The sequence below is a fragment of the Gigantopelta aegis genome, chromosome 12 (assembly GCF_016097555.1).
Source record: "Gigantopelta aegis isolate Gae_Host chromosome 12, Gae_host_genome, whole genome shotgun sequence".
NCBI classification, from domain to species: domain Eukaryota; kingdom Metazoa; phylum Mollusca; class Gastropoda; order Neomphalida; family Peltospiridae; genus Gigantopelta; species Gigantopelta aegis.
This window is the reverse complement of record NC_054710.1, coordinates 33,317,295-33,329,446: the sequence shown is the minus strand read 5'-3', so window position 1 is coordinate 33,329,446 and position 12,152 is coordinate 33,317,295. Positions and strand designations below refer to the sequence as shown.

General features: G+C 38.9%; 1 protein-coding gene across 1 annotated transcript in view; it reads right to left on the bottom strand.

Moving 5' to 3' along the window:
* LOC121386259 (protein maelstrom homolog) overlaps positions 1 to 11,890 on the bottom strand; it is a 41,535-nt gene extending 29,645 nt beyond the window's left edge. The window contains exons 1-2 of the mRNA XM_041517103.1: positions 11,700 to 11,890; positions 9,135 to 9,251 (exon numbers count right to left, since the gene is read on the bottom strand). Of these exons, the coding sequence (XP_041373037.1) occupies positions 9,135 to 9,251; positions 11,700 to 11,831 (249 nt within the window). The 5' untranslated portion in view covers positions 11,832 to 11,890. The remainder of the gene's footprint in view (positions 1 to 9,134; positions 9,252 to 11,699) is intronic.
* Positions 11,891 to 12,152: the final 262 nt, after the last annotated feature.

Below are 12,152 nucleotides of genomic sequence, written 5' to 3'. Positions count from 1 at the left end.
CAATACTAGTTATTTACTAGCCCACATTGAATATCACTAGCCATGGGAGTGGGGCTACCATAATCTAGAAGCCCTGTCAGGCATGGCAATAGTAGTTATTTACTAGCCCACATTGAATATCACTAGCCATGGGAGTGGGGCTACCATAATCTAGAAGCCCTGTCTGGCATGGCAATACTAGTTATTTACTAGCCCACATTGAATATCACTAGCCATGGGAGTGGGGCTACCATAATCTAGAAGCCCTGTCAGGCATGGCAATACTAGTTATTTACTAGCCCACATTGAATATCACTAGCCATGGGAGTGGGGCTACCATAATCTAGAAGCCCTGTCAGGCATGGCAATACTAGTTATTTACTAGCCCACATTGAATATCACTAGCCATGGGAGTGGGGCTACCATAATCTAGAAGCCCTGTCTGGCATGGCAATACTAGTTATTTACTAGCCCACATTGAATATCACTAGCCATGGGAGTGGGGCTACCATAATCTAGAAGCCCTGTCAGGCATGGCAATACTAGTTATTTACTAGCCCACATTGAATATCACTAGCCATGGGAGTGGGGCTACCATAATCTAGAAGCCCTGTCAGGCATGGCAATACTAGTTATTTACTAGCCCACATTGAATATCACTAGCCATGGGAGTGGGGCTACCATAATCTAGAAGCCCTGTCTGGCATGGCAATACTAGTTATTTACTAGCCCACATTGAATATCACTAGCCATGGGAGTGGGGCTACCATAATCTAGAAGCCCTGTCAGGCATGGCAATACTAGTTATTTACTAGCCCACATTGAATATCACTAGCCATGGGAGTGGGGCTACCATAATCTAGAAGCCCTGTCTGGCATGGCAATACTAGTTATTTACTAGCCCACATTGAATATCACTAGCCATGGGAGTGGGGCTACCATAATCTAGAAGCCCTGTCAGGCATGGCAATAGTAGTTATTTACTAGCCCACATTGAATATCACTAGCCATGGGAGTGGGGCTACCATAATCTAGAAGCCCTGTCTGACATGGCAATAGTAGTTATTTACTAGCCCACATTGAATATCACTAGCCATGGGAGTGGGGCTACCATAATCTAGAAGCCCTGTCAGGCATGGCAATAGTAGTTATTTACTAGCCCACATTGAATATCACTAGCCATGGGAGTGAGGCTACCACAATCTAGAATCCCTGTCGGGCATGGCAATACTAGTTATTTACTAGCCCACATTGAATATCACTAGCCATGGGAGTGGGGCTACCATAATCTAGAAGCCCTGTCAGGCATGGCAATAGTAGTTATTTACTAGCCCACATTGAATATCACTAGCCATGGGAGTGGGGCTACCATAATCTAGAAGCCCTGTCTGACATGGCAATACTAGTTATTTACTAGCCCACATTGAATATCACTAGCCATGGGAGTGGGGCTACCATAATCTAGAAGCCCTGTCAGGCATGGCAATACTAGTTATTTACTAGCCCACATTGAATATCACTAGCCATGGGAGTGGGGCTACCATAATCTAGAAGCCCTGTCTGGCATGGCAATAGTAGTTATTTACTAGCCCACATTGAATATCACTAGCCATGGGAGTGGGGCTACCATAATCTAGAAGCCCTGTCAGGCATGGCAATACTAGTTATTTACTAGCCCACATTGAATATCACTAGCCATGGGAGTGGGGCTACCATAATCTAGAAGCCCTGTCTGGCATGGCAATACTAGTTATTTACTAGCCCACATTGAATATCACTAGCCATGGGAGTGGGGCTACCATAATCTAGAAGCCCTGTCTGGCATGGCAATACTAGTTATTTACTAGCCCACATTGAATATCACTAGCCATGGGAGTGGGGCTACCATAATCTAGAAGCCCTGTCTGACATGGCAATACTAGTTATTTACTAGCCCACATTGAATATCACTAGCCATGGGAGTGGGGCTACCATAATCTAGAAGCCCTGTCAGGCATGGCAATACTAGTTATTTACTAGCCCACATTGAATATCATTGAATATCACTAGCCATGGGATGGGAGTGGGGCTACCATAATCTAGAAGCCCTCTAGAAGCCCCACATTGTCACTAGCCATGGGAGTGGGGCTACCATAATCTAGAAGCACTGTCTGACATGGCAATACTAGTTATTTACTAGCCCACATTGAATATCACTAGCCATGGGAGTGGGGCTACCATAATCTAGAAGCCCTGTCAGGCATGGCAATACTAGTTATTTACTAGCCCACATTGAATATCACTAGCCATGGGAGTGGGGCTACCATAATCTAGAAGCCCTGTCAGGCATGGCAATACTAGTTATTTACTAGCCCACATTGAATATCACTAGCCATGGGAGTGGGGCTACCATAATCTAGAAGCCCTGTCAGGCATGGCAATACTAGTTATTTACTAGCCCACATTGAATATCACTAGCCATGGGAGTGGGGCTACCATAATCTAGAAGCCCTGTCAGGCATGGCAATACTAGTTATTTACTAGCCCACATTGAATATCACTAGCCATGGGAGTGGGGCTACCATAATCTAGAAGCCCTGTCAGGCATGGCAATAGTAGTTATTTACTAGCCCACATTGAATATCACTAGCCATGGGAGTGGGGCTACCATAATCTAGAAGCCCTGTCTGACATGGCAATAGTAGTTATTTACTAGCCCACATTGAATATCACTAGCCATGGGAGTGGGGCTACCATAATCTAGAAGCCCTGTCAGGCATGGCAATAGTAGTTATTTACTAGCCCACATTGAATATCACTAGCCATGGGAGTGGGGCTACCATAATCTAGAAGCCCTGTCAGGCATGGCAATACTAGTTATTTACTAGCCCACATTGAATATCACTAGCCATGGGAGTGGGGCTACCATAATCTAGAAGCCCTGTCAGGCATGGCAATATAGTTATTTACTAGCCCACATTGAATATCACTAGCCATGGGAGTGGGGCTACCATAATCTAGAAGCCCTGTCAGGCATGGCAATACTAGTTATTTACTAGCCCACATTGAATATCACTAGCCATGGGAGTGGGGCTACCATAATCTAGAAGCCCTGTCAGGCATGGCAATACTAGTTATTTACTAGCCCACATTGAATATCACTAGCCATGGGAGTGGGGCTACCATAATCTAGAAGCCCTGTCAGGCATGGCAATACTAGTTATTTACTAGCCCACATTGAATATCACTAGCCATGGGAGTGGGGCTACCATAATCTAGAAGCCCTGTCAGGCATGGCAATACTAGTTATTTACTAGCCCACATTGAATATCACTAGCCATGGGAGTGGGGCTACCATAATCTAGAAGCCCTGTCTAGCCCACATTGAATATCATGGCAATAATCTAGAAGCCCTAGTTATTTACTAGCCCACATTGAATATCACTAGCCATGGGAGTGGGGCTACCATGGCCCTGTCTGTGGCAATACTAGTTATTTACTAGCCCACATTGAATATCACTAGCCATGGGAGTGGGGCTACCATAATCTAGAAGCCCTGTCTGGCATGGCAATACTAGTTATTTACTAGCCCACATTGAATATCACTAGCCATGGGAGTGGGGCTACCATAATCTAGAAGCCCTGTCAGGCATGGCAATACTAGTTATTTACTAGCCCACATTGAATATCACTAGCCATGGGAGTGGGGCTACCATAATCTAGAAGCCCTGTCAGGCATGGCAATACTAGTTATTTACTAGCCCACATTGAATATCACTAGCCATGGGAGTGGGGCTACCATAATCTAGAAGCCCTGTCAGGCATGGCAATACTAGTTATTTACTAGCCCACATTGAATATCACTAGCCATGGGAGTGGGGCTAATACATAATCTAGAAGCCATGTCTACCATAATCTAGAAGCATGGCAATACTAGTTATTTACTAGCCCACATTGAATATCACTAGCCATGGGAGTGGGGCTACCATAATCTAGAAGCCCTGTCAGGCATGGCAATACTAGTTATTTACTAGCCCACATTGAATATCACTAGCCATGGGAGTGGGGCTACCATAATCTAGAAGCCCTGTCAGGCATGGCAATACTAGTTATTTACTAGCCCACATTGAATATCACTAGCCATGGGAGTGGGGCTACCATAATCTAGAAGCCCTGTCAGGCATGGCAATACTAGTTATTTACTAGCCCACATTGAATATCACTAGCCATGGGAGTGGGGCTACCATAATCTAGAAGCCAATAGTGTCTTTACTAGCCCACATGGCAATAGCCATAGTTATTTACTAGCCCATGGCATTGAATATCCCACTAGCCATGGGAGTGGGGCTACCATAATCTAGAAGCCCTGTCAGGCATGGCAATAGTAGTAGTTATTTACTAGCCCACATTGAATATCACTAGCCATGGGAGTGGGGCTACCATAATCTAGAAGCCCTGTCAGGCATGGCAATACTAGTTATTTACTAGCCCACATTGAATATCACTAGCCATGGGAGTGGGGCTACCATAATCTAGAAGCCCTGTCAGGCATGGCAATACTAGTTATTTACTAGCCCACATTGAATATCACTAGCCATGGGAGTGGGGCTACCATAATCTAGAAGCCGTGTCAGGCATGGCAATACTAGTTATTTACTAGCACTTGTCCGTTTGTCCAGACAAGTTACAATCTGCTCGGACAAGCAAATTGTACCTCAATGGTTATGCAATGGAAAAGTAAACATTTTCAATGCAGTTTCATTTTGAGCAGTCAAAAATACGGTCCTTGTACTTGAATAAAAAAAAACATTTATTTGGACAAGTGAAAATATTAGTGGACAAGTAGATTTCTAGATGTACTTGTCCGGTGAACTAGTAAAAAAATTCTGCTTATTTCTATCGCTGAGAGCACACTGATTAATTAATCATCGGTTATTGGATGTCAAACATTTGGTAATTCTGACATGTAGTCATCAAAGAAAACCTGATACATTTTTTTCTAATACATCAAGGGATCTTTTATATATGTACTTTCCCACAGACATGAAAGCACATGCCACAGCCTTTGACCAGTTGTAGTGCACTGGTTGAAATGAGAGAAAAAAACCCACAGAGTTCTCGCTGCTCCATTTAAGCGGGGCGTCCCGCCCTGCTATTGCATTTTGCCACCCTCCTTTCACGTTCTCCGCCTTCCTTTATTTTTCTGCGCCCCTCTTTATTTTCCAGCACCCTACTGTATTTCCCAGCACATATCTCCGCTATTTCCAAATGCACACTTTTTTCCACACATAAAAAAACCCACAACGATCAGTCTGCACACTGGACATCAAAGGCAACAAGCCGCATTGTGTACGAAAAAGCAACTGACTAAACATTTATGACAGTTACAGTAACGTAATTTAATAGTATTTTTAACAGCCTCTCTTTTGTCTCATACCTGTATCCATTTGTATGTTTAATACAAACAATAAAAGTTATATTTTATTTGAGCAATAAAAACATTATTTTTTATGGATTCGGCAATCTCCGACTGAAAACCCCCCACTTATTTGGCGCCAAATTTGTCACGTGATCAGAACAGTCACTCTTATCTTTTGTTTCCACTAACTGTCGTCTGATATTTTGTCCTCAGTTACAGATATAACTGATTGTAACTGATGATTTTTACTTTCTGTCATTCTGTTTATTCAGCAGTTCTTATAACATATTGTAAACTTTTCATTTTGGGGGGCTATCACCGCTTATAAAATCAACGGAAGTGGTAGTGTTTACCATTAAAATCATTCATCTTGGATGCCACAGGGCAATTCCACGGTAACGGAATTACGAGTTGGAGAGATATTTCAGGCATTAAACTCAGCTAGTCCACATAAGAAAAATTATCATAATGATGTGACTACATGTATGTAATACACTAGTACTGCACTAGTGCTTGTCATGGGCAGAAGTGAGACTCCCTACTGCAAGGTGTAGTGCATGAGTACTTAATTAAAGTTTGGTAACGGAATTACGTAAAAACGGTCACCATTTTTACGGGCACAGCAAAACATCAACAAACTCTGTGAATAATTATTTATCTTCATGATGGAATGATGACCTAATGACTTGTGATTAACAAAATAGAAATTATATTACAAATTATCTCTTCCTAATTTTATTGTACAACATTGAATGCCAGTAACAGAATTACACAGTTCGGTAACGGAATTACCACTCTGAATTTACTTTTGAAAAACAATATTTATTTACTTTAAATTTGATTTGCAAATATGTTGCATAATTTTATAAGTTAAATAATAATTCAGTATACTTGTTTTAAGCATTCATATTAATATTTCAAATGATAACTAGTTTCAATATCGGTAACATGTACACGTGCATGTATATCATGAGTGGAGATTTAAACTAGCACTAAACTGTGTACATATTACATAGTAAATGTTTAAAATGTTTGACAGCAATTGAAAAAAATTCTTGAACAGTGACATTGTTAATAACAAAGAGAATTACACCAGGTCAGAGGAAAACAGGCCAATTAAAATTATATAGACTGACCGTCAAACATCTAGATAGTATTATGGTGTGAAAGATATTATGCCTAATAATAAAATTCCTCATCTATCTGAGGTTATGGTAACATACATGACAACATTCAAAACACCAGTATTTTCTTTTTTGGACAACCAAACATGCCATCTTTCCATTTTAATAATTTTACTCAGATTAGATTTCCTTGTAAAGACAGCATTAACACTATAAAACGGTTGCTTTCTTTTTGTCCATTATATACATTTAAAAGCATAATGTTGGTAATTAGAATGATACTTTCCATTTTCTGGATATCCTGTCATTTAAATATAAATTATTAAATACATGTACAGTCAATAAATGCCTTTGGATAAAGTAGCATTAAAGTTTGCTTCAAGTAGATATGTTATGTTACATTTCCACTTTCTGGACCCTATATATGGTTAAAGATATATGTACAGGGCAGGAAATAGTGGCCTGTAAAAAGTGAAAAGAAGTCTATTTTTAAATCTTGCACGTGAAATAAACATTCACCTGCTAAAATTAACTCAAAATAGCGTCATTTTTCAAAAAACAGATGTACGATCATCTCATCTTCTATTTAGCTGAGGCCGAGCTCATGATTCTGTTACATTTTAATTTTATAATGCTCTAAACTACATATCAGAGATCCTAATTTTCCACACATTGTCCCAATCCCTACATTCACATTGTTCTGTCTTATTTCCAGCAGGCCATTTTTGTTTCACAGCAGGCCATATTTCTTTTTGCCTGCTATTTAAAAAATAATAATGGCAGGCCATATTTTACTTCATATTTTGAGCCCCGATATAATTCTAGTAGGTTTCGATTATAACTTGAATTTTGTCATGGATATTGCAGATGTTTAGTCAGCACAATGAAGCTTTTAAGTAGTACTGTTTGGTTAAAGTTGATAAGATTTCCTTAATTTCTATATTGTTAATGGATGACATTTATATTTGCTATGGGTGTTCCGCAAATGCATTTGGAGCCACTACTAGTACTATTACCATATGGATTTTTAAAAAGATTTTGTATATCTTCCTATTGTTACATCACTTGATGTATTGGTGTATATGGATAAGAGTGTAGCATTTTAGTACTATGTAGCTTTATATTAAAGTGTTTCTTGACAATATATACCAAAGACGGTAACGGAATTACAAACCTATGGTAACGGAATTACATATGTTTACAGCTATATAATTTTACTAATAATGTATGAATTTGAAAGTAAATGTGTCTGATTATGTTCATTAACATATACTCAGAGAATATGAGTTGATTCCTTGATTACATATAAATGAATAATACAGTCTAACTTTTTGTTTGTTTTCGGTAACGGAATTACAAACTGATTCTATGTTTTCTAATTTCCCCTAAATCTAAAAAAAAATTTGTTTTCATTAAAGTGGATTATGAAGTGTAGTACTTTGTTAGTGGTAAAACAAAAAACTAAGAAAAAGAATATTACCTTCAATTACATGGCTGCTGTACATAAATTAATAGTGTGTATTACGGAAGTGTCATATTTTTAGTGTGACGGTATCCTCATAAAATAGCTAAAGTCAATCACATCCATTTATTTTACAATATTTTATTTATCAAATTTGGATTCTCCAGACATTTTTACATTAAAAACAATCTTAATATATAAGGAATAACATGATTGATTTTTTCACTCCATGTCCACTTTAGCGTGGAATTGCCCCACATTATATATACACCACCACTACAAAAACGAAACGTTTTATCAGTTGGCGATAATATTTTATCACAGTCATCGATTCATTCGATGAAGATGGGAATAACAAAAAATGTTTTCAACATTAGGGAGGGGATCACACAAATGTCTTTTTTGTTTTTCGTATATCTTGAAATCTTTATTAAAATAATAATATTAAAACTTTGATCGGTTCAGCAAAACCGGAACTGCCAGTGAATATCAAACCGATAACATCTTCGGTTCAATTAAAAGACGAATCTGCTTGTATTTCGTATAAACTTTTTGTAATCAAAATAAGGAGTATGTCTTTCCACAAAGTCTATCAACACACAACAACATGGTAGCCACCAAGCTCCCCCCCCCCCTCCCCCCATCTTTTTTTTTTTTTGCTTTTCGGTTTTTTTTTTTTAAGGGTGTGGTGCTGCGCGGCCGCCCTTCTTTAATTTTCACCCAGGGAGAACACTGAAACAATCAGTCGAATGGAACCACAGCGGTGGGTAGATCCTGTGATACAAGCACCTTAAGTGAGCATTCAGCTGACTGAGCTAAATTCTGCCATGATGTTTAGAAAATAGAAAGAAGGAATGTTTTATTTAACGATGCACTCAACACATTTTATTTACGGTTATATGGCGTCAGACATATGGTTAAGGACTATACAGATATTAAGAGAGGAAACCTGCTGTCACCACTTCATGGGCTACTCTTTTTGATTAGCAGCAAGGGACCTTTTATATGCACCATCCCACAGATAGGGTAGTACATACCACAACCTTTGATATACCAGTTATGGTGCACTGGCTGGAATGAGAAATAGCACAATGGGGCCACCAACAGGGATCGATCTCACACCAACCGCGCATCAAGCGAGAAAGTAGAAAGAGGACATAGTCAGACTTACAGCGATGATGTTGCCGACATTGTCTAATCTGTATTTGTCGCCATCCACGCCACGCATGCTGGCTTTATACTCCTTGGCCATTCTCTCAAACCTTGCCTTCTCATTGTCGGAAAGAGCCTAGAAAACAGAAAATACGTACATGTATGCAGTGTTTATATTAAAGGCCACTGAAAATTGTGACACTGAACATTTCATTTGTGCCTCACATGCACAAACCATTTTTTTTTTCATGTTGCCAAAGAAAATATGAAGTTAATACTACCTAGTATTAAAATATGTACATGTTTATTTATTTTCGAGTTTTGTGTGGAAATTTAAATTTCACAAACAGGTTTTTTTTTGGTGCGAAAATTGCAAGCCACAAAATTAAATTATTTGATAGTACTTAGCTAATCACACTCTGGACGAAGTATTCTGTTTTCTGATTGGTCAAATATTTGAATTTACGTTAATTTTATCAACTTCCATACCGATCAAAATGTTTTCATGTAAAAAAAAAAGTGAACAGCCAAACTAAGTACAAACTTTTATTGTATTTCAAGTCTTCCAAAACACAACTGGCATTTATCTTGTTATTTCATTAAAAATAAGTAAAATGAAAAACAGAAAAAAATAATTATTTAACGACGCACTCAACACATTTTATTTACGGTTATATGGCGTCAGACATATGGTTATGGACCACACAGATTTTTAGAGGAAACCCACTGTCGCCACTTCATGGGCTACTCTTTCCGATTAGCAGCAAGGGATCTTTTATTTGCGCTTCCCACAGCCAGGAGAGCACAAACCATGGCCTTTGTTGAACCAGTTATGGATCACTGGTCGGTGCAAGTGGTTTACACCTACCCATTGAGCCTTGCGGAGCACCCACTCAGGGTTTGGAGTCGGTATCTGGATTAAAAATCCCATGCCTTGACTGGGATCTGAACCCAGTACCTACCAGCCTGTTGACTGATGGCCTAACCACGACGCCGGTAAAAAACAGGAAAACTGTATGGCAATATGGTAAGTTCCTGATTTAATAAAACTTATAAGTTCTGTAAATATGTACGAGTAAAAAGAATGAAATGTTTTATTTAAAGACGAACTCAACACATTTTATTTACGGTTATATGGCATGGTTAAAGACCACACAGATGTTGAGAGAAAAAAACCAGATGTCGCTATTTCATGGGCTACTCTTTTCGATTAGCAGCAAGGGTTCTTTTATATGCACCATCCCACACACATGGTAGTACATACCACAGCCTTTGGTATACCAGTTGTGGTGCACTGGCTGGAACGAGACATAACACAATGAGCCTAACGGCGGGGATCAATCCCAGACCGACCGTGCATCTAGCAAGTGCTTTACCACGGGGCTACCTCCCGCCCCATGTATGAGGAAAGTTAACACACACATTTCGTACCCTAGTCATATCGTACCATCCATTTCGTACCATGCTGCATGGTCATTTCGTACCCTAGTCATTTCGTACCTTGGTCATTTCGTACCATTGTAAAAAGTCATTTCGTACCCAAGTCATATCGTTCCATCCATTTCGTACCATGCTGCCTGGTCATTTCGTACCCTAGTCATTTCGTACCATTGCAAAAAGTCATTTCGTACCCAAGTCGTTTCGTACCATTGTGAAGTCATTTCGTACCCTAGTCATTTTATTCCAGTATACAGAAAATGAATTGACTATAGCATAAAAGCAGTGGGTTTAGTTTTAAAACTTTATTTTGACAGTTTAAAAACCAGAACACGTTATTGTGCAGCATATCGTTATTGATACCCATAATACCTGTTAACTGTTATTTGCCTTTTATCTGACAAGAGCCGTATATGGTATTTACTACTAACTGCCAACTTTGATTTTGTGTGAAATGGCTCCAGATAATTAGTCAAAAACAACAAAACAATATAATGGACCAACAAAATATTATTTATTAATTAGGTCTTCTTTTCAAACTTGCTTATTTGCATCTTATTTGTTTAAGAAATAAACAATAACAGCCATTAAAACATTAACTACCTTACTGATTGCCAAATTAGCCAATTGCTAATGTTTATACAAAGTGGCAATAATTTTTAGTCTTTTGCTGATAAAATATCCCTTAACTTAACCACAAATTTGTAATTTAATGTTATTTTGTAAAAGACATTACCGGGGTGATTGTTATAAATTGTTATACCATGGTACGATATGACTTTCAGTTATCGTACGAAATAACCAAGGTACGAAATGACTTTTTGCAATGATATGAAATGAACATGGTACGAAATGACCAAGGTACGAAACGACCAAATTAGGTACGAAATGACTATGGTACGAAATGACCATGGTACGAAGTGACTAGCAACCCACACATATTGGGTAAATATATCAGATTCACAGACTTCCGTGTCCTGTGTCTGAGGGTATTTCAAGTGTGGCTGAGCTGACAACAAAATAAATGTCCCTCCTCACTCCCCCATTTTCAAATAGGCCTACATTTTTATGAAAATGTAACATTTATTTTATAATATTATGACCTACTCAGGAAGTAGGGAGTTAATTAGCGACTGCAGGATCTTACTTTCCATTGCGGATGAGCCAGTGGCACAATATCTGCCATTCCGTTTGGAAACACCCGACCTTCCTTCCGCAGTTTTGGCTCAAGTTCCTTCATAAAGAAGTAAAACGCGTTTCTTACTGACTTCTTCGGCATCTTTGTCAAAACAGCAAAGTTTTCTCACCGATAAAAAGACAAATTATTACGTTATTAAAATCAGCCTCGATTATTCTCTCCTCAAGCGGAATATCCACTAGTACTAGTAGAGCGCATTAATCGAATTGTTTTAACGAAACTAGTGTTATCCCGTAATCGGCCGAGGTGTTCCGGATGTAGTCGAAAGAGTGAAGGTTGCACTATACCAATTAATTTCCGGCTGGGTCGAAGTTCGAGGTGTACCGTACTTTTGATAGAGAAGTTAACACCACAAGTCCTGTGATTGGTTATAAATGTGAGTGTGTTGGTTGTAAAAAAAAT